The 22,201-nt window shown below is 43.9% G+C and overlaps 1 protein-coding gene and 1 long non-coding RNA gene across 5 annotated transcripts in view; both read right to left on the bottom strand.

Annotated features, from left to right (window-relative positions):
- Nucleotides 1-2,052: 2,052 nt before the first annotated feature.
- LOC134756863 (uncharacterized) lies at nucleotides 2,053-7,598 on the bottom strand. Its single transcript, XR_010130194.1, has 3 exons — nucleotides 7,429-7,598; nucleotides 3,735-3,847; nucleotides 2,053-3,431 (listed from the first exon to the last, which is right to left on the bottom strand). It is a non-coding gene; the product is annotated as an uncharacterized lncRNA (long non-coding RNA).
- A 3,895-nt stretch (nucleotides 7,599-11,493) lies between these two features.
- ADAMTSL1 (ADAMTS like 1) overlaps nucleotides 11,494-22,201 on the bottom strand; it is a 443,211-nt gene continuing 432,503 nt past the window's right edge. For 2 of the 4 annotated variants that reach the window (XM_055351516.2, XM_004047838.5), the window contains 3 exons: nucleotides 16,534-16,643; nucleotides 15,513-15,733; nucleotides 11,494-13,982 (listed from right to left, as the gene is read on the bottom strand). In XM_055351516.2, the coding sequence (XP_055207491.1) occupies nucleotides 13,876-13,982; nucleotides 15,513-15,733; nucleotides 16,534-16,643 (438 nt within the window). In that variant the 3' untranslated portion in view covers nucleotides 11,494-13,875. Of the gene's footprint in view, nucleotides 15,734-16,533; nucleotides 16,644-22,201 lie in introns of all 4 variants that reach the window. The other 2 variants (XM_063696342.1, XM_063696343.1) reach the window with 1 other exon arrangement.

The following is a 22,201-nucleotide window of genomic DNA, read 5'->3' on the forward strand; positions in this document are numbered from 1 at the left end:
CCACTTTGAGGGTGTAACAGTAGCCCAGGAGCCTATGACCCTTCCAGAACATGTGCTCCGGAATCTGGAAAACGCATCAGGGCAATGCGAGGTTAGGCCCTTCTTTCAGCCACACTACTGGGCTGCAGGTGCCCTGGTTCTTGAAGCCTCTGGATCCTTAGATACTTACATGAGAAATCTTGATGCATTTTCCTTGTCAACCCTCTAAGTGTGGCTGCAAACCCAGCTTGATGCAAATAAAAAGACTTGAGAGTTTCCACTGCTGTGATTGAATCTAACACTGATTTTCATGTTACCCAGACCAGCCAGCCTGCCTGCCTATGCCTCTGCCTACCTTCTTAGGGCCAAGGCTATACTTACGACGACAACAAGGGAGTATAGTTACCTCCCTGTTGCTTCAAATCCCCATCTATTTTATTATAAGATCATAAAACAGGGGAGTCTGCAAATACCCTTTAAACAGGCAGTGACTTGAGAGTTATAGGCAGAAAAAAACGCCTGAAAAATGACTGAAATTTGACTTCTGTGCCAATGGATGACTTATGAAGAAATGGAATTTTTGGACTATGAATGCTCCTGGCCTTAAAAAAAGAATTTTTCATTTTAAAGTTCCTAAGCAGAGTTCAGTGCTTACTATCAAGTTGGAGTGGTTCTTTTCTTTGCTAAGTAGTATAACAATTCCCATATTCAAAGGTCAGTTATTTAGAAACTTTAGCTGTCCAAAACCAAGGCAGGAACCTGGAAATAAGTGACTTTTAAATTGCCAGAATCATCGACACATTGACAGAGATTTCATGTACAGAAACTTAGGTACTCTACTCAGTACATACCCCTACCCTGGCTCTCACTCTCAGCACACTGCCCCCGTCCCCGACTTTTGTTTTTTAAACACACAATTCCATTGAGTTTCTTTCATTTTGTTTACTAGCTCACAGCAGAGCACTAGGGGTTGCTGCTAGAGGTAGACACATTTAAACAAAGCAAAGTGACAGCTGATAGCTTGGCAGTGAGACTAGAGGCCCAAAATATTTTAAAATGCAGAACTCAAAAGTATAGCAGCTCAGGAATTATGACCCCAGTATAATAATAAAAGACTGTATATACACACATATTTTATTAAGTCTGGAAAAATATACCATGGTTTGTGCTTATGACCCCAATTTAGTAAAAAAGAATAAAAAATTATATACATACATTTTTAAAGTCTGGAAAAATGCATCAACAGTGTTGGATAAATGAATTCCCATTTGTCTCATTTATCCAGAATAATAAGGGAATAGGGATTTGTAGTATTTTAATATTCGGTTAACCTATAGGTAATATGTATTAGCCTTTCCCGAGGTGTTTTCTATGGAATACAAGCCTTATGATATGGTCTTACAAAAAAAATTCACTGGACACATAAGTTTGAGTAGTACTGTATATTATATCTCCCTGTAGGAGATTCGTAATGCGTGTTAATATTTTGAAGGCTCTGTGAAGCCCTATAGTAAAGAAACCTTGTTTAACTTTGTATAACCCAGTGTATGAATCAGCATTCTTGCAATTACAAGTGCTTAAGCAAAAAAGTGGGTTTATTGGTTCAGGCAGTTGAACAGTCTAGGGCTTTCTCTGTTGACTTTAGGCATAGTTGGAACCAGGGGTGTCAGGGATACAATGAGGTCTTGGTCTTCACCTTTTGGCTTTGTTTTCTTCTACAATGCCCTCTTACATAGGCCTTACAACATCCTTTTAGCTAGCAATCCCAATGGAGAGAAAAGGGCCTTTGCTTCCCAGTGGTTCCAGTAAAAGTACCTGAATTGAGTCTTGCTGGGCTTGAGTTTTATGCTGATCCCTGAGCTGATCATTCTAGCAATAGAAAATACTAATCATCCAGGCTTGAATTGGGGTCCACCCCTGGACAGAGCAGTGTGTACGTGTGGGGTCAATCTCGTGTGAACTACATGAACTGCATGAGGGCTGAAGGGGTGGGGTGGGTCCCCAAAGGAAAACTGAGGTGTAGTTTCCAGGGAAGGGAGGGATGAACATTGAGCAGGAAGAAGCAACATTTTTCAGCTCTGACGATAGAGCCCTTTTATTGTGTAAAACCTGTTGGAACACACATGGAGAAGTACTGCCAAGTACTCATCATAAATTTTTCAAATAAGTTTAGAATACAATAAAATACACATGCCATGCAGACATGTAGTTCAATCTATCTTTTATGATTCAGAAATCTCATTGGATCCTGTAGTGTCTCAGGGTCAGCTCTGAGTGTTAAAATATCCTGGTTGTTGACAGTTTAGATCATTTGGCTTCTTGATAAATGAGAGGTTATGGTACAGCCAAAATGCAGGACACAGAGGGCCTGGGAAAATTCATTTATGATGGACAATGGACTCATGCGAGTATCACTTGCGTAAAGCCCCTTCGAATTCTAAAAGCACCAGCACATCCCATCTCATTCAATCCACACGACCCCTCTCTGTTGTTATTCCTGCCTTTCCAGGCAGGCAACTGAGGCTCAGAGAGGTCATACAACTTGGTAAAGTCCTCACAGGATTGCTCAGGGGATTAGAGGAAATGAGGTTTGTAAAACAAACCTTGTGGACAGTAGTTTTTGAACGGTACCTTGGAAGAAGGGGAGCGCTAGAGAGATGCAAGAATAATCTCTTCATTCAGATTGAGAGAAAAGAATGAATTTTGGAATACTTTTAAAGGGGCATGCAGTTTACAGGTGTATGACCTAAGAAATAGGTTGAAAAAACTTTAGGAACAGTAACCGTGTGTGTGTGTGTGTGTGTGTGTGTGTGTTTGTTTGTGTATGATCTTCCACTGTACCTAGTATAGAGTTAGCATCCAGATCTATTCAATAATTGCTTCTGGGAACACAGATACAAAAATGTTGATTAGATTCCAATGGGGGTTTTTTACACTATGTTTGTTTATAAGACTAATCTGTAAAAAGGAATGATTACAGCCAGGAGTTGAAGGTTATTTGAAGAGATCATTCAGTGTTTAAGTTCTTGGTTTGAAACAGTTAATCACTTTAGGTTGGATTCTCTTCACTTTAGAAAACAATTCCTTTGGATACACCAAGGAAAAACGTGTTTTTGTCTTGTGATTTGGTAACACATAGTCACATCTTGGAGTTTGTCTTATAAAACCCCAAATGATGGTATTTAGGAAGCATTTCTCTTCTTGGTTAAGAAGCTCAGGAAGATTCCATGAGACTCCTACTTTTGTTTCCCGTGGGCTCTGGGAACCTGCCTGACTTAAGACTATCACAGTGCCCTTCCCCACCCTGTGCAGCCCCTCTTTCAGAGTCCTGGGTCAGTCGTTCTAACATTCTCTTGTCCCAGGGCACCTCCCAGGGAGCCTGCCCAGATGGCCCCCAGGTGGTCTTCAGCTTCTTCCAGGCGTTCATTTTCTCTACTTGTCCAGCGAGTTCCCTGTGTGGTAGGTGGGGACTCAGGAACCCTGTCTTCTCCCTCCATATGTCCTGTCATGTAAACTGCCACCTCATAGATCTGCCTACTTCCTCCTCCACAACCCCTCGCAGCTGTCTTAGCTCTGGTCATCAAGATGGATGGGATGCCTTGTCATAGCATTGACCACATCCCTCCGTTCCTCCCTCTGTCCCTCCCTCCCTCCCTCCGTCCCTGCCTCCGTCCCTCCCTCCCTGCCTCTGTCCCTCCCTCCCATCCATCCATCCATCCATCCATCCATCCATCCATCCATATATATGTACTTACACCTATTCATTCTTTCCAGAAACATCTATTGGGTGCCATGCACTCTTCTGGGTGTTTGGGCCTACATCAGTTAACAGAGCAGACTCAGATCCTGCTCTTGTGGAGCTTATGGTCTAGTAAGGGGGAGATAAACATTAATAATAAATAAGCATAATAAATAATGAGCAATTATATAATGTATAATTAAAATAACACATACTAAATAATAAGCATATTAATGATCTGATATGTCAGAAGGCAACAAGGAAAAGGTCATTGGGATGAAGAGGCTCAGGTTCTGGGAGGCACAGGTTTCAGTTAATGGAGCAATCAGGAAGGGCCTCATTGAGAAGGTGAGATTTGAGAGGCCTGAAGTAGGAGATGAGAGAAGGAGCCAAGTGGCTGTCAGGGAGCAGCTAGAGCACAGGCCCTAAGGTGGGCATGTTTCTGTCTAGCTGTGTTCAGAGAGCAGTGAGGAGAGCAGTGAGGAGACCAGTGAGCACCTCACAGGCCATTGCCAGGAATTTGGCTCATATTCTGAGGGGTGCCAACATCAAGCTTGGACCTGAGAAGTGCCAAGATCTGGTGTCTGTGAAAATCATCACTGTGGTCACCCTGATTGCTTATGGAGGGGAGCACAGGCTGTAGGGGAGCACTGGCTGTAGGGGAGCACAGGTAGAAGCAAGGCCTAGTAGAAGGCTTGTTCCATAGAAGGCAATGCAGGCTCACACCTGGTGGGGAGAAGTGGGGGCCATGAGAAAAGTGTCATGTTCTGCATGTGTTTAAAAGGTGGGCCACATGAAGTTGCTGATTGGATGTGAGCTGGGAATAAGAGGACTGAGCACGATGCCAAAATTTTGGGTTTAAGTGACTGAAAGGACAGAACTACCATCCATGGAGAAGGATGAGGGTGGGATCGCTACAGGCTGCTTCTGGGAATTGAGGTATTGTGGGGATTTGAGGAGAATCTGCAGTGAAGGAGGCCTTGCACTTCTGCTTCCTGCCATGGTCCCTGAGAAGTGATTGCAACATCCTTGATTTCTGAAAGCCTTTCCTCTGTTTCCCTTTTCTGTCCCACAGCCTTTAGGGAGAAAGGGGTCTTTTCTGACATCCTCAAGGAAGGGTTTTCTAAAGTCAAGGTTACCAGCACCAGGGTTGGATAAGTAATAGTGACTGTGCTGTGTGCTTTGAGGGAGAAGGGAGGATGGGAGTTAGCTCAGGCAGTGGGAATAGCTTCCTGAGATTGTGAATATCAGCTGAAATGTGACCTGCCTCCCTTCCTTTTCTTTCCCTTCCTTCCCTTTTCTCCTGTGTCTCCTCATCCCAGGCCTCTCCAGCCAATTAGCCAGATCTTGTCCCTTAGGATTTCTTCATCCTTTATCATGTCATACAATTTAGTCTTCTCTTGGTCACTTTCTTTTGTATTCCCACCCATCATTTTTTCAGCAAAACAAAAGATCAGTTTTTCAGCAAAACAAAAGATCAATTAGAAGAAGAGAGGTTGTAAATAATTGTACAATAAATAATATAATTTTATGTTTCCACCACGAATCCAGACCTGGCCCTGAAATTAGTGTGCCCTGGACTTGTGCCATGGGGAAATGGAGGAGAGGTGAAGGGGGGAGGTAGCTTTGTGAAGATAGGATTCTGTACCCTTGATGGTGACTCTGGATCTCAGGCAGCATCCAACTCTAAAGGCTATCAAAGATGGAGGGGCCCAGCTCTCTGCCTTTGCTGCAAGGCGGTGGGGAAAAGAACTGGATAATTGGTCAATATTTAAAGACTTTATGTAACATGGATTTTATAGCCTCCATATTTGCCCTGACCTGATTTAACAAGAGTGGATGGTTGTGGGTGTGGTGGTTGCTATTCCATGGCTCATGAGAAGGTGGAGAGTGGAAGGAGAATGGGGCCTTCATGGAACTGAGGCCAGCCACCCAGAGAGAGTGGCCAGAAATGAGGCTGGGCTGTTGTAAGGTGCTTCAGGATATTTTAAGGAGTTCAGTCCTAACTACAGTGGGAAGGTATAAAGATTTTAAAGCACAGGACTGATAACATTCAAACCATGTTTTGGGAAGGTCTTTTATGAACTGATTTAAGCCATTTTTGTTGATCAGCAGTTCCCAAGTTATCATGGTGAAGATGGGTAGCTCCCATCCATGAGAGGCTGAGGCTGCGTCTCCACCCACACAGTCTCAGTACCTGAGGTGGTGTGTTACAATGAAAACAAGTCTCAGACCAAATTCTGGCATGGGCATAAATGCTAGCAAACTGGTCCAAAGTACTTGTGTAACCTGCTCCCTGAACTTGAATAAGTCTTATTGTCCAACCCTAGGCACCCTGATAAATGGTTAGTTACTCTAAAGTGAGTGTTCCTAAAGTAAGATTAGCCAAAAACTTCCCTCTTCAGACCAGGCAAACAGAGTTGGGCACATATAACCAAAGACAACACTAGACTTGGATCATCAGGCTACTGGGTTTGCTGGTGTTTTAGTCGATTTGTGCTCTCAGGAGTACCACGGACTGGGTAGTTTATAAAGAGCAGACATTTATTTCTCACAGTTTTGGAGGCTGGAAAGTTCAAGATCAAGGTGCCAGTGAGGACTGTTCTCTGCTTCCAAGATGGCGCCTTTGATGCTGCATCCTCCAGAAGGGAGGAATGCTGTGTCCTCACATGACAGAAGGTAGAAGGGCAGAAAGGAAATGAACTCCCTCTGAGAAGTCTCTTTAGGGAGCCTAACCCCCTTCACGAGAGGAGGAGCCCTCATGACCTAATTGCCTCTTAAAAGCCTCACCTCTTAATACCACCACATTGTCAACAGCTGAATTTTGGAGTGGAGTAGGGGCACGTTCAAACGATAGTAGCTGGATTCTCAGATTATCTGTACAAGGGCAGTCATGTTCGTTTCTTCTCTCCAGTCCTCAAACACAGCGTATTTCACTACTGTGTGACTAATAAACTTTGTATAATTAATGAACTTTCTAGTGAAGATTTAGATGATAATATTTGAAATACTTGGGATGGTCACTTCTGGAGGGTGGATTTATGATTGGATGTTTTAAATGTTATCTAACTGCCCCAAGAGTACAGATTTAAGTTAATTTTATACATATATATCAGTTTATACTGAAGTTTTATAGGCAATATGACAATAGTTTTAGCTGTTGTGTGGAAAGTGGATTGGTAGAGACCAGAGTAGATTTAAATAATCCAGTTAGACGACCTTTGCAAATGCCTCAATGAGAGAAGATTACGAATAAAGAGAGCAATCACTGGGTGCTGACTGTGGAAGGGGCCAAATGAGGGAGAAGAGCTGGAGATTCCTCAGAACCTGGACTTCATAACTGTGGTAGGACACACTGTCATTTGCTGTGGGATGTGTCTGTTTCCCAATTAGACTGTGAGCTCCCTGATAGCAGGGACTAGGCTCTCATCCCTGTGTCCTTGGGGCCCAGAGTTAGTGCTTAGCAAAGTGTGTTAAACTCTGAGGAAAAGGAAAGGTATGTCATGGAAAAAGAAATCAGGAAGAAGAAGATGAGATGAGAAGGGATGGACACTCATCTGGGAAGGGTTGAGCGAGGACCACCAGGGCTAGATGAGGACTTTGGTTGTTTTCCATCCCTGCTTCATACTTGGCCAAGTACGAAGGCAAACCCTCACTGTGCAAAGAGTGTGGAGGATTCAGGTCATGGGGGCCTGCTTTTAGGGGGTTACCTTGAATCTCTTCACTGTAGTAGGGAGGGGCGTGTGCAGGCTGAAGAAACTCAGTTCAGGAGTCCATGGAGCTGGCACCTGCCCTGTGCTCTGGCACTGAGATATGCTGACCTCCAGCCATGAGACAGAACCCAGATGTTCCTCAATAATCAAGTTATGTCTTGATAAACCTATTATAAGTCAAAAATATCAGAAATGAAAAGTGCGTTTCTGACTTAGAGTATTTTAAATTTATGACGAGTTTATTTGGACATAGCCCCATTGTCAGTGAAGAAGTGTACTGAACGTGTATTGTTTTTGCACCATTGTGTAAAGTTGAGAAATTGTAAGTCAAACCATCGTAATTCAGGGATTGTCTGTAGATGGGTGACTGAAGAACAATTTTGCCATTCTTCACTAGCCTCAGCCAAGCCATTTCCTGGCCCTTCTACTGTTATTTAAAAAATGACGATCGGGGCTTAGGAGAAGAAAACCAAGCTTTATCACCACACTCCTGGGCTTCACCACTAGACATTTCCTCAACTTGCTCACCCGGTAACTAAGTTGTTCACAGCTTGTCTACTATGCTTCACAGGATTTGTAACGTAACATTGTAACGATGGCCATCCTGGCCATCACGAAGTTCCGGAGAGGGAGGCAGGTTTCCCAGGCTTTCTGCTTTCTGGTCTGAATGTTGATCATGCAATCTCTCAGGCTCTCCTAAGCATTCTGCTTAAACAAACATTATTTATGTTCGGCAGGAGAACCATTCCTGACTGTCTCCTTCTTCCTCACTCACATAAAACCTCACATTTAATTTCTGTTTATACACATATAAACCATATCTTTAGGGGCAGCCTGGGAAATCCTAGGTTGGAGATGGAATTTGCCTTTTGAAAACACAGAGGTGAGTGACATCTGTATATTGTGTTATCAGAGGCGTGACACGTGCTTGGTTGGGACCAGGTGCTTTACAGAATCTGAGTGAAATTGTAAAATGAGTTGACAAGGCAGCAGCCCAGTTCTTTTAGCAAAGGCTTGATTACCAATATCTGCCTTTCAGTTTTGGGGTAGCAACAAAACAGTTGAAAATCTTGGGGTGCTACGAATAAACTGAGGTTTAGCCAAAGAGAACAGTCTCTGACAAGCTCATACACATTTGATTTGTAAAAGCATCTCCAAGTGAACTGGGTGAGTGGGGAGCAGACAATAATTTGAGGTTAAACTTGGAGGATTGTAGAATTCATTGGGTATTCAAGTCTTTACCGTTTACTTCAAGGCCTTACATCAATCAACACCAATATTGTCCTAATTGGCAGTATGTGATGTGGGTAGATATAACCTCTGATTTAACTCACATTCAGTGCAGACTGAATCTGAATCCTGAAGTCTATACGTTATAGTGGGTTTACGGAACAAAATGAGGAACACAGAGAGACAAGACCAAAGGGGAGTTATGCCTTATTTTGTTTCCTGATTTATCCTTCCCTGGGTTAATTCACCTAACAGGTCAGTTTTCATTAGGTTACTTCCCAAGTGCTCCATCTTTTTCTCTACCCCACCATTCCCTGACCCTTTGTAGATGGCTTTGAATTCTTTTGGGAATGCCGCTAACAGATGATTGAGATCTAACTTGTCTCATTTTAGCTGAAAACCATCAATAAAGGTGGACTATTTCTTTGGGTTCATTTGCAGGATGAAGTGAGGGGATAACTGCATGTTATTTATGAAAAACTCAACCACTTGCAAGTGAAATACCCTTAGTTTTAGCTTTTACTTGTATATTTGCTCATGAATGAATATTTCTCCATGCTTTTTAGTTACTTGAAGGAAATGGTAGTTATGTGTACATTTGGGTGTTCTGAGTTGAGTCTAGGCAGTACATTGGAATTATAACATTTCTCCTGGGAGGTAATATTTCTGGAAGTTTGTCAGTTTTTTGGTGAGGTTTTGAGTTGGCTACATGGACTGATAGGTTTTCTTCCAACACATAGAACTTGGTTCATTGATGTCTTTCTTGTTTATACTTTTGTGTAGTTTTTTTTTTTCTTTTTTTTTTTTTTGTGAGATAGGGTCTAACTCTGTCACCCATGCTGGAGTGCAGTAGCCTGGCCACAGCTAACTGCAGCCTTGAGCTCCAGGGCTCTTGAGAAGCTGGGGACTACAGGTGTGAGCCACCATCCCCAGGTAATTAAAAATTTTTTTGTAGAGACATGGTCTCGCCATGCCTAGGCTGGTCTCAGACTCCTCAAGGGATCTTCCTGCCTTGGCCTTCCAAAATGCTGAGATTACAGGTGTGAGCCACTGTGCCTGGCTGTTGTGTAGTATTGAGCTTTGAAGGAGCAATTGATTTTCTTCTCAATTAAAAATGGAAACATGGGAGAGTCTTTCAAAGCTGAGAATGGGAAGTAATGTAAAATATCAAAAATTCTGTCAGCCCTGCCCTTCATCTCCCTGTTTCTTCCAAGGTAACTTAGATGATGCTGATGATAATAGCAATTAACAGTCAATAAGTGCTTCCATGATATGCCAGATAACCCCCAAGCTTTTTTTTTTTATTGAGATGGAGTCTTGCTGTGTCACCCAGGCTGGAGTGTAGTGGTGTGATCTTGGCTTACTGCAACCTTTGCTTCCTGGGTTCAAGCAGTTCAACGTGAATTAACTAATGGTTTTCACACAGCCCTACCTGATGAGGTATGCTGTTGCAGGAAGAAGAAACTGAGGCATAAATGAGATTCAGTGACTGTTGACCACTCTGATCTTAATGGGATCAGGGATTTCCTGGAAATCTTTGAGGCTAAGCAAGGACTCTATGCTTTTGGCTGGAAAAATTTACATACATTGTATTTGGGCCCTTCCCACCATTTGAGCCTTACTGGGTTTTTGCTCTGGCATTTCCAGCTCCTCCCTCCTGCCGTGGGGCCTCTGTAAGACATTGTTTGGTTGCTGGTCTGTGAATATGTATAGTTTTAGCATTGGCTTTTTCTTTAAAGCAAAACCTAAAACCTCTTAAAAAAGTAACTGAAATGTCAAGAAGAGCTTTCTGGTATATTTTCACACTGTTTGACAGGCCTGTGGTGTGCTGGGGCGAGCTGCTGGCAGACCGGCTGGAGTTGGGCTTTCTGGAGCAGCTCTCACCATAGACTCTGCATGGACATCTTCTCCGCCCGGCAACATGCTGCCCTTTCACTAGGGCCTGTTTATAAAGAGTTCTACAGGTGTGCTTGTTTCCCCCCGCACTTCCTACAGTAGCTGTTTTTATTAAAATGCTTTAAAAATAGGGAGCTAGAAGTGCTATCATGGTAAAAGAACTGCCTTTAGGGCAGGAGAAAGTGACAATTTCAGTAAAATGTCCTGTTACTGTCATTGACCAACCTTAAAGCAGTAGGGAAGAATGGCATGCGTGCCAAAGGTGGCCGTGGCACAGCAGTTGCAGGCAGCGGGGTTGGAGGCAGCATGGTGGGTCAAATCGAGTATTCGGCTAGAGTAGGACTGCCTGACTTGCAATCCTAGTTCCCCCAGCTGGGTGACCTTGGGCTTCTTTGGGCTGCTATTTTCCCATATGTAAATGGAGATAATCATAGGGCTAACGTGAGGATTAAATGTAGTTGTGATCTATAAGTGTTAGTCTTTATTAATAGCATACATCCGAACTTTCACCATGCAGCTGCCTCCCGCTGTGTGTGTCTCTGTTGGTAGGAAGCCTGATGAGTGAGGATAATTCCACACCCAAGTCTGCATCTCTCCCAAGCGATGTCCGTTTGCTTCACTTCCCGAAGGTACTGTGGCTCCCATCCTCCCACCACATAGGGCTGTCAATGAGTTAACTGTCATCTCATTTGGCTGCACTCAGCCTGAATGTGTGTACATCTACAAACGCAGCTTCTTTGGGTTTATTTACAGAGCTAGCACTTCTAGGCATGGGCCCCCAGCTTCCTGTGTAAAGATGAAAACTGCAATCCTTCCACTTCAGCCAGACGCAAATAACTGGCTGGGAACCACCCAACTGACAGGGACTTCTCTTGCTCCCTGCATAAACCACCAGGGGAAGGAAGGCTGAGTTTAATAGAGACCCAGACGACAAGATTTAAATAAATAAGCTGTATTATCTGTACAAAAAATACAAATACAGTTTTGTGTTTTAGAGGAGAAAGTGCCTCCTTCCACATTAGCCAGCAGCCTTCATTGTCTTGTGGTGCTGCTGAGTTGCAATTCACAGAACAAACATTAAATGTACATTCATTTCATGCAACGAGCATTCTGCTTCCCACCCAAACCTAGGTTCTGCCAGCTCACTGAGACCCACTGCCAACTGCTCCAACCCAACATGGAGCTGGAGGATGCTTGCTTTTTAGGAAATGTAAATAGTGACCACTGATTTTCAATCACTATCGAACTAGAAATAATTAACCACATTAGTAGTAGTATGGAATTTGTCTTTATCATTCCATGCATAACTGTTATGCCACAAATGAATTCCCTCTTACTGCCTCAGCATCCCATGTTAGTTTTTACAACACATCCTGTACAGTGAATGGATCCAGAGTTAAACACCAGGTTCTATTAAAAATAGAAAAAATATAATAATCACTACTGAGTTTACAGGAACACAACTGCAGGAAGTTAGTTAATAAAGTCCCCCCAATAGTTTTGTTTCTGGATGACAATGTACAATTATTAATATTGCACTTTTTTAATAAGAAATCCTAATAAATATTCACAAAAGATATACAGACATAGAAAACATTCTTTTTTATTTTAAACAGACTTTACACTGATTTTTTAGTAACATGATTTCTTAGAGCCTGTTTTTGTGGTGAGGAAGAAAGAGACCCAACTTAAAACTGTCCACAGCTCACTAGGTGGGGACACAGATTAATATTGTCTTCCTCTCAAATTTTACTTCCAGGCTGGCTGGAAATGCAGCTCTGATGTCAATGGTAGCCCAGGGTGAGTGGCATTTCATGAGGGGAGGCTTATCTGTGGGTAAAGGACTCTGGCCACCCTTGCTCCTAAACTCAGGCCACGCAGGGGAAGGAGGCAAAAATTACTTGGCCAAAGCTGCTCGGCTTAATGAGGATTTTGCCGAAGAGTCCCAGAGTTTTCATTTTGCTGCTTGACTTTGCTCCAGCCGCCTCACCACAGCTGATGAGTGTGGCTGCAGTGTGTGAGCTGCTTTGCCAGGGTGCTGCCTCCACCACCCCGCCTTGCTAGGTAAATACTACATGCGGGAGGACCTGCAGACCCTGGGGTGGAGGCTGGGAGAGGGAGGGTGTACTGTGGACACGCATAAACTCATTGTCCCACCCCGGTCCCTGGGCCAGCTCTGGAATGAAGAGGTTGCTACAACCTGACAGCCTGACAGATACTCTCTGGCACAGTGACTAGTTAATGGGTTGATGTTGATAAGTTAACCATAGTCCCTGGCCCTTCGGTGGAGCAGCAAAGGTCCTAGAAAGCAAAAAACCTGGGCCATTCATGCTCAAAATGGCCCTGGCCCACAGCAGCAGTTAGTGCGGGGCTAGGGGACTTCTGATTTAGATAAAGAGGTGCCAGGGTGGCCTTACTGCATGGCGAGACCCACCTCTCACTGGCTTTGCCGCAGCTGCACAGGCAGGACGTTGACTCTGATAGCCTGGGAAGTGGGGACTCCCATGCAGTGCAGTGCTCTGTTGTGGGCAGCAGGGCTCTGAGCATGCGCACATGCATGGGATCAGAGCTGGTCCATGAGCCTCATGCAGCCTGGAAGCCCCTGCACACCCTGCCCCACTGGGGAACACCACAGGCTCCTTTTTGCTTCTGTCCCTTCCCTCCCCTCCCTTCCTCATTTTCTGCAATGTTGTGTGCCTTAGAGCCTGCTTTGTTTGCTTTTTTACCTCTCCCTACTGGTGATCTGAGTTCTTCTCTCTCTGCACTCACCCACTAGAAGAACTGAGTTCTGGGCTAGTTTCTGCCTCAGCATGGTGTCCCCTCCTCATTTGTCCTAACCATGACTAAAGGGACAGATGGGGAAGAGGAGACAAAGGAGCAACACACCCCTGTGTTTGTGATAGTGAGCTTCTAGGAAAGACACAGGAATCTGTCCAATGTTTGCACCAATAGGCTACAAACCTTCTGGCTCCCTGCTGTCCCCAGGGGCTGTGCCTGCCTCTTCCTAGGTCTTTGAGACCCAGGTTTGGGAGGGAGGAAGCTCTTCAAGGGAGCCCCCGCTGTCTGCCTGGCCTGCTCTGCAACCTCCTTTAGACATCTGTCCTTTCCTTTCCCAACATCCTGTCCTCCAGCTAACTGAAAGAGAAAACACACGGACGTCCTTATGCTTGAAGGTGGAGGTGGAGGAGGTTGGAAGGGTGTGTGTGGAGTGGGGAGGGGGAAATAAATAAATAGAATGAAGAAAGCTTAGGTTCTGTCCGAGGTGGTTGCGTGAGTCCTTCGTGTGGCCAGGGTAGAGTTTTTCCCCACACCCTATCTTCACGCTTTGCCACAAGTTCCACAGCAGCGAGATTTAAACTGGCTGAGTTGGCAGAGTTTCAGCTGTTTCACCTTCTCGCAGTACCTGGTGGTGTCTCTGCACTCCACTGGGAAAGGAGGACGGGGTCGGGAGAGGAGACAGAAAAGAGATGTGAAACAGAGACTAATGAACGCAGCCTGTGTGAGGTGCAGCCGGGGGTTTCAGCCACTGGGGTACATCCTGGGGTCTGCCTTGGCCACAGTGCTCCAGCCTAACTTTGACAGAGCTCAGCCACTTGCTCCCCAAGGCTGCCAACAGCAGGGGTGGCACCAGCCTGCAGCTGTCTGGCTGAATGATGGGGCCCCTCCCTGGGCTGTCTGCTTGTTTTCTGCAGCTCCCTCTACTTCCTGAAGATGCCTGTTTTCTCTATCTTCCTGGGATTACCTCATCTCCTAGGTGATCCCCTCTCCCTCTAGGCAAACCTGCCTTTTCCCGTGGGTTTTGGTATTTTAAGTAAATGACTCTCCTCCTCAAGATGGTTCCCAGCACTGCATTCTCCCCCACTTTGCAGGAGTGTGCAAGTGAGACTTGCGTCGGGTGCCCCCATCCCCAGGCACTTGGGCCTACTTTCTCTGTTAAGCTTTATTTTCATGTGCCCTCCAGTCTCTCTTCCTTCTACCCATCATGCCTTAAACACAGCACCAGGACGTTCTAGTTCAGTGTTGGCACAGACTAGATGGTCTTAAATATTGTGCTGACTTGGTTTGGTAAGTTTTAGCTATGTGCATTGAATATTGGTTCTCTCTGAGCATGGTGAGCCACTGACACAAACATGGGTTAACACTACCCGAGTACAAAGATCATCCATCCCCCAGTGTGTAAAAAGAAGTGGGCTATTTGCCTACATGGCGTCTGCCTTAGTGTTGGGAATTTATTGCTCAGTGAGGCCCAGTTGGGGAGAAAACTGCACAGCTACATTTGGTTTTTACTTCCTACTCTTTGACTCAAGCTTTGCCGCCTTTCTCATGGTAAGTACCTCTGATTTGGGTTCAGAGGAAGAAAAAAATAAACTCCTTCCCAACTGGAATACAAATGATGGTATTGGGATGTCGAGGAAGGAGTGAAGTGAGTATCAAATTCCAAGGCTGGGGGGTCCTGGACAGTTCCAGGGGATGCCTGTGGGGTTGGGAGGGAGGGGGTCAGCTGGTCCTTGTTGGGTGAGAAGCAGAGGTGTGATGGGCGCAGATCTGGTTGGCTGAGCAGGAGGCACTCTCTGCTCCTTTAGAGTTAACAGCATTTTCTGTTTAGTAGCCTGGCCCCTGAGAGTTGTTGATGAGTCAACCCCTGTGGGCACCAGCCAGACTGACTGCAGGGGAACTGGAGGCTGATTTCCTCCAGCACTGGGCCAATAGCACCTGGCTCTCTCAGGGCCAGGACGGAGATCGTGGAAGCCCTTGGGGCCTACCCTGTCATGCTTATATACACCTCTCTGCATACACCCATGCACCCCACTGAAAATGCTCAACTCCACCACCAGCTCACAATCCCTGGGGAAGCTGACCCCATGCCCTATGCTCAGGGTCGGTCCCAGGGACTGCTCTCTGCACTCGATGCTCTATGGGGAATTTGCAGAAGGTTCTTTGGGGTTGGAACATACTGTTTTCACATGGGGTGATGTTGCAGCGCTGCCAGTTGGCAGGCCGGGGCCCCCAGGAGCACAGGTGCTCAGGCACTGCCTTGTTGGTGCGGGCATGCACACACTCCACACGCCGGGACTGGAAGCCGTAGTTGCCGCAGGTAGCTGTGCACAGGGTCCACAGGCTGACTCTCCAGTGTACACTGCAGGCCTCTGACCAGCAGTTCTGGGTGCTCACAGGCCTGCAGGAGGATGGTGGCAGGGTTAAGGTTTGCTTCTGTGGGGGCTGAATCAGGGCAGATGTGAAAACAGTGCTGCAAACTCAGAAATGTTAGGTGGTTCCTCAAGAACTTTCAGCGTTACTAGACCTGGATTCTGATCTCTGTGCTGTTACTAAAAGGCCATATGATCTCAAGAAGACTATTTCCTCTTACTGGGCCTCCATCTGCTCTTCTCTGTAATGAATAAGGATCTCACTGCATGACTAAAGAATGAGCTCTCCCCGTGTGGACACTGGCAGAGCCTGGTCTCACAGGCTGGGCTCTTAGGTGGGGGTGGTGAGTCCCCATGCCCCAGGGGGACATCTATAAGGAAGTGTCATAAGGATGGGGACTAGATAGGAATGGTAGGTTGAGACTCAGGAACAAGGGCTCTCATCTTAGCCTAACTTCTAGAGGGAGATCAACAAGAGTGAGGGGCTTGAGCCTTTGAGACTTGGTGGCCGCTGTGCAGACCTCACCTCCTGACCACCCTGGGGCTAGTGCGGGTCTCTCGAGGTATGAGGCCTCTCTCAGAAGAATAACACCCTTGCACTCTTCACCACGAAGAGAGAAAAGCCCAGCCTAGCCCATTAGATAAGCACAAGACCGACACTGAGTCATCTGCCTCTGGGGAGGCCAGTGGCTTGCAGTGAATGGAGATGGAGTCCCAAGCAGGGCTTGGGACTGTGGTAAGTTAGTTGGAGGAGAAACATTCACTCAGCACCATCCTTCTGTGCTGTTGATGTGGGGCTGGGAAAAGGAGATTCAGGGCTTTCTCTTACCTCGGAAGAGCACTGCACTGCTCTGATGGTAAGGTGATGCCATCCCGTGTCTGGCAGAAGACTTGTCTGTGTTGCACAGCTAGGTGAGGCCCAATGCAAGGCCCATTGCACTGGAAAGCAGAAAAAGGTAACATACAGCACATTAGCCAAGTCAAGGGTGGAGGCCGCCATGCTTGGGCTGCATGGCATGCACGATCCTTGTGTAGGTCTTGTTGGAGGCTCTCAGACCATTCATCCTTCCCCTCTTTGGGCTAACTAAAAGACACTCACTGATACGTTTTCTTTATGGGATGGTTAGATTTCCTGTGGTCTGTGGGCATTCTGCCAGCAAATGGCTAATGGTAGTGTAGAACCAGTAAGAGAAAGTCAAGCCCCTCTCAGATTAATCATATGAAAGATATTTTGGCATAATATGCTAGGAATGTGGCAGTAGACTTTAGAACTGAAGACCTCTAAATAGCTCCACCCCTTCGGTGCAGAGAGGGTAATATGGTTTATCGTTTTCTTGCTAAAGTCATCCAAATAACCAACTCCATCCTTTCTTACCCTGGCTTCATTTTCTGCAGGTTAAACCTAGGATGACTGAACAGAAAGCAGACTTAGGTATGCAGAGTCCTCCCTCATATTCTCTTGCTATGTGCTCATGGAGATTGTTAAACTTTCCCCAGAGTTCATGGAGCCTGACCCTGTCACAGTAAATACACCTAGCAACAACTGTCTGTGAAATACAAAAGCAGCAGGCCTTTAGCCAACATCTGCTATTTCAGTAAAACAAGAGGATAGGCATCCCATGGAGGTCACTTTAGAACAAAGGCTCTTAACTTGGGGGTCTTTGGATCCCTAGGGTTCCACTGGGGGTGGTGCTGGGGTGTTAATCCTTAACAGTATAAGCAAAAGTTTTGTGTTTATTGGCTTTTTTCTAGCAAGAGGTTCCCTCTAGCTTTCATCAAGTACTCAAAGGGATCCATGACCTCAAAGGTTAAGAACCACTGAAAGAGCAGGATTTAAGGTAAAAGTAGCTCTCTTGGGTCAGACAGCTGTGCCCAAGGCGAATTATTGCTCTTCTGGACTCTGAAGGGCCCAGTTTGACACTATTATTCACAAACACATGGAGGGTTGGGGTAAATGTAAAAAAAAAAAAAAAAAGTCCCTTAACACCAATGACTGGGATTTTTTTTAAATCGTAAAATACACATAAACGTACCTTTTTTTTTTTTTTTTTTTTTTTTTTTGAGGCAGGGTCTCTTTCTGTTGCCCAGGCTGGAGTGCAGTGGCACAATCTCAGCTCACTGCAGCCTTCACCTCCCAGGCTCAATTGATCCCCCGACCTCAGCCTCCTGAGTGGCTAAAATTTATCTCTTTAACCGTATTTTTAAAAATAACTTTTTTTTTCTTTTTCTCAGATGGAGTCTCACTGTCACCAGGCTAGAGTGCAGTGGCGCAGTCTCGGCTTACTGCAACCTCTGCCTCTCAGGTACAAGTGATTATCCTGTTTCAGCCTCCCAAGTAGCTGGGACTACAGGCACGTGCCACCACACCCGGCTAATTTTTATATTTTTAGTAGAGATAGGATTTCTCCATGTTGGTCAGGCTGGTTTTGAACTCTTGACCTCAGGTGATCTGCCTGCCTTGGCCTCCCAAAGTGCTGGGAGTCCAGGTGTAAGCCACCGTGCCTGGCCAAAAAATAACTTTTTATTGTGAAGTACAGTGTGCATACAGAAAACTGATTAACAGCCAGGTGTGGTGATGGATGCCTGTATTCCCAGCTATGCAGAAAGCCGAGGCAAGAGTAAGCTTGAGCCCAGGAATTTGAGGCTATAGTGCACCGTGATCATGCCTGTGAATAGCCACTGCACTCCAGCCTGGACAACATAGTGGGACCCCATCTCTAAAAAAAAAAAGTGATTAAAACATGAAGTATATCTCAGTGAGTTACTATAAAGTGAGTATAGTTGACCTTTGAACAACATGGGTTTGAACTGGGCAGGTCCACTTATACATTTTTTTTTTTTTCAACCAAAGGTCTTGGGATGCGAAACCCATGTATGTGGAGGGCCAACTTTTTGTATATGCGGGTTCTGTGAGATTGACTGCAGGACTTGAGTTTGTGTGGATTTTGATATATGCAGGTGCTCCTGACACCAATCACCTGTGGATACCAAGGGACAACTGTAGAGAAGCAAAGCTAGCCGCATGGATGTCTCTACCCCCTTAGAAGGAAACTGTGGTTGGTTTGATGCTCTACTGTCGACCTTGACATTCATTATAGTTTTTGAACAAGCAGCCCCACATTTTCATTTTGCACTGGGCCCCACAAATTATGTAGCTAGTCCTGTATACACGTGAAGAAATAAAATGCTCTCAGCAACTCAGGAGCCTACTTTGTGCCTACTCTCTAGTCTCTTTCCTCATCTGCACATGTAACCACTGAGACTTAACTTTTGAAACAGTTTAGTTTATGCCTGTTTTTGAAATTTACATAAATGAACCATATTTCATGTTTGTTTTGTATTTGGTGTTTTCTTACTATGTATTATGTATGTAACTGAAGTTCATTTTCATTGATGTATAGCACTTTATTTTATGAACTATGATTGAATTTTCCAGTCTACTTTTGATTAATACTTGGTTTCTTTTTTCTTTTTCTTTTTATGTTTTTGTTTTGAGACAGAATCTTGGAATGCAGTGGTGTGATCTCTGCTCACTGCAACTTCCACCTCCTGGGTTCAAGCAATTCCTGACCCTCAGCATCCCAAGTAGCTGGGACTACAGGCGCCCACCAACGCACCTGGCTAATCTTTGTATTTTTAGTAGAGATGGGGTTTTGCCATGTTGGCCAGGCTGGTCTTGAACTCCTGACCTCAAGTGATCTGCCTGCTTCAGACTCCCAAAGTGTTGGGATTACAGGTATGAGCCACCTGGCCAATCCTTTTTATTTCTGTAAGACTGGTAGTAATGTCTCCATTTTCATTTCTGATTTTAGGAATTTGAGTCTTCTCTCTTTTTTTCTTTGCCAATATAGCTAAAAGTTTGTCTATTTTGGTCAGTCTTTTTGAAGAATTTACTTTTGGTTTTGCTGAGTTTTCTTTACTATTCTCTAATCTTTATTATCCTCTTCTGCTAGCCTTAGGTTTAGTTTGCTCATTTTATATAAATTTTTAAGGTGTAAAGTTAAGTTGTTGATTTGAAGTCTTTCTTTTTTAATGTAAGCATTTACAGCCATAAATTTTTCTCCTAGCACTATTTTCTCTGTGCTCCATATATTTTGGTATGTTGTGGTTTTGTTTTCACTTGTCTTAAGGTATTTTCTAATTTTCCTTGTTATTTCTTTTCTGACTGATTTACTGTTTGTGTTTTGTTTGATTTCCACGTATTTGTGAATTTTCCAGTTTACTTCTGCTATTGACTTCTAGTTTCCTTCCCTGTGGTTGGAAAAGATACTCTGTATACATTCATTCTTATCAAATGTATTAAGAATTATTTTTTGGCATAACATATAGTCCTTTTTTGGATAATTTTTCATGTGCACTTGAGAAAAAACAAGTATTCTGCTGTTATTGGGTGGAGTCCTCTGTATGTCTGTTGCTCCAATTGGTTTATAGTATTGTTCAGTTGCTCTGTTTCTTTACTGATCTTTTGTTTAGTTGTCCTATCCATTGTTGAAAGTGGGTTTCTGAAGTTTCTATTATAGAACTAATTATTTCTCCCATCAATTCTGTCAATGTTTGATTCATATACTTTGGGGCTCTGATGTTTGGTGCATGCATGTTTATAATTGTTATATGTTCTTGGTATATTGACCCTTTTATCACTATATAGTCTATGTTGTTTGATTTAGTATAGCTACCTCAGCTTTTGGTTTTTATTTACATGGAATAACTTTTTCCATTCCTTCACTTTCAACCTATTTTTTTCTTTAGATCTCAAGCAAGTATTCTGTAGACAGCATAGAGTTGAATCATGTCTTTTTTATTTTTAACATCTACTAGGCCAATCTATGCCTTTGGGGGTTTAATTCCTTTAAAGTAATTACTGATAGGGAAGAACTTACTTTTGCCATTTTATTATTTGTTTTTATGTACATCTTATAGCTTTCCCCCATAATTCCCTCCACTTATGTTGTCTTTTGTGATTAGTTGCTTTTTATAGTGACAAATTTTGCTTCCTTTCTCATTCTTCTTTGGCTATACATATTTTCTTTGTTGTTACCATGGGGATTACATATAATATCCCAAAGTTATAACAATCTAATTTGAATTTTGATATCAATTTCATACAAAACTCTACATGTATACCACTCTGTTTCCCATCCCCACTTTACATTATTGGTGTGAGAATTATATCTATATGCTGTATATTCACTAACAGATTTATAATTACTTTTTATGCATTTCTTTGAAATCCTATAGAAAATAAAAAGTGGAGCTATGAAACAAAATAATACTGGTTTTAATGTCTGCCCGTCTATTTACCTTTATTGGAGAGTCTTTATATGTTCACGTGGCTTGGAGTTAACTAGCATCTTTTTATTATAACTCAAAGGACTCCATTTAATATGTCTTGTAATCAGGAATAGTGGCAACAAGCTCCCTGGAATGTCATAATTTCCCCCTCATTTTTGAAGGACAGTTTTGCCAGATAATTCTTGGTTAATAGTTTTTTCTTTCTAATTTTTCTTTTTTTTTTTTAAATAAAGAAAAAGGGCTTATTTGGCTCATGGTCTTACAGGCAGTATAAGAAGCATGGCACCAGCAACTGCTTGTGGTGAGGCCTCAGGAAGCTTACAATCATAGAGGAAGGCAAGAGGAGCTGGCTTGTCACATGGTAAGAGAGGGGAGGGAGGCACCAGACTCTTTTTTGTTTTTGGCTGTCCTTATATTTTTACATTACCAAGTCTTTGATATTTCTTTCTTTTCCTTCAACCTTTAAGTTCTGGAGGACATGTGCAGATTTGTGCCATGGTGGTTTGCTGCACAGACCATCCCATCAGCTGGGTATCAAGCCCAGCATCCTTTAGCTGTTTGTCTTGATGCTCTCCCTCCTCCCACCCCCACCCCCGACAGGCCCCATTGTGTGTTGTTTCCCCCAGTGTGTCCATGTGTTCTCATCATTCAGTTCTCACTTATAAGTGGAAATATACGGTGTTTGGTTTTCTGTTCCTGTGTTAGTTTGCTAAGGATAACGGCTTTCAGCTCTATCCATGTCCTTGCAAAGGACATGATCTTGTTCCTTTTTATGGCTACATAGTATTATGGTTTTATGTACCACATTTCCTTTATCCAGTCTATCCTTGATGGGCATTTGCGTTGATTCCATGCCTTTGCTGTTGTGCATAGTGCTGCAGTAAACATACATATGCATGTATCTTTGTAATAGAATGATTTGTATTCCTTTAGGTGTATACCCAGTAATGGGATTGCTGGGTCAAATGGTATTTCTGCCTCTAGATCTTTGATGAATCAACATACTGTCTTCCACAATGGTTGAACTAATTTATATTCCCACCAACAGTGTAAAAGTGTTCCTTTTTCTCTGCAACCTCACCAGCATCTGTTTCTTGACTTTTTCATAATTGCCATTCTGACTGGCATGAGATGTTATCTCATTGTGGTTTTGATTTGCATTTCTCTAATGATCAGTGATGTTGAGCTTTTTTTCATATGACTGT

The sequence above is a fragment of the Gorilla gorilla genome, chromosome 13 (genome assembly GCF_029281585.2).
Source record: "Gorilla gorilla gorilla isolate KB3781 chromosome 13, NHGRI_mGorGor1-v2.1_pri, whole genome shotgun sequence".
NCBI classification, from domain to species: domain Eukaryota; kingdom Metazoa; phylum Chordata; class Mammalia; order Primates; family Hominidae; genus Gorilla; species Gorilla gorilla.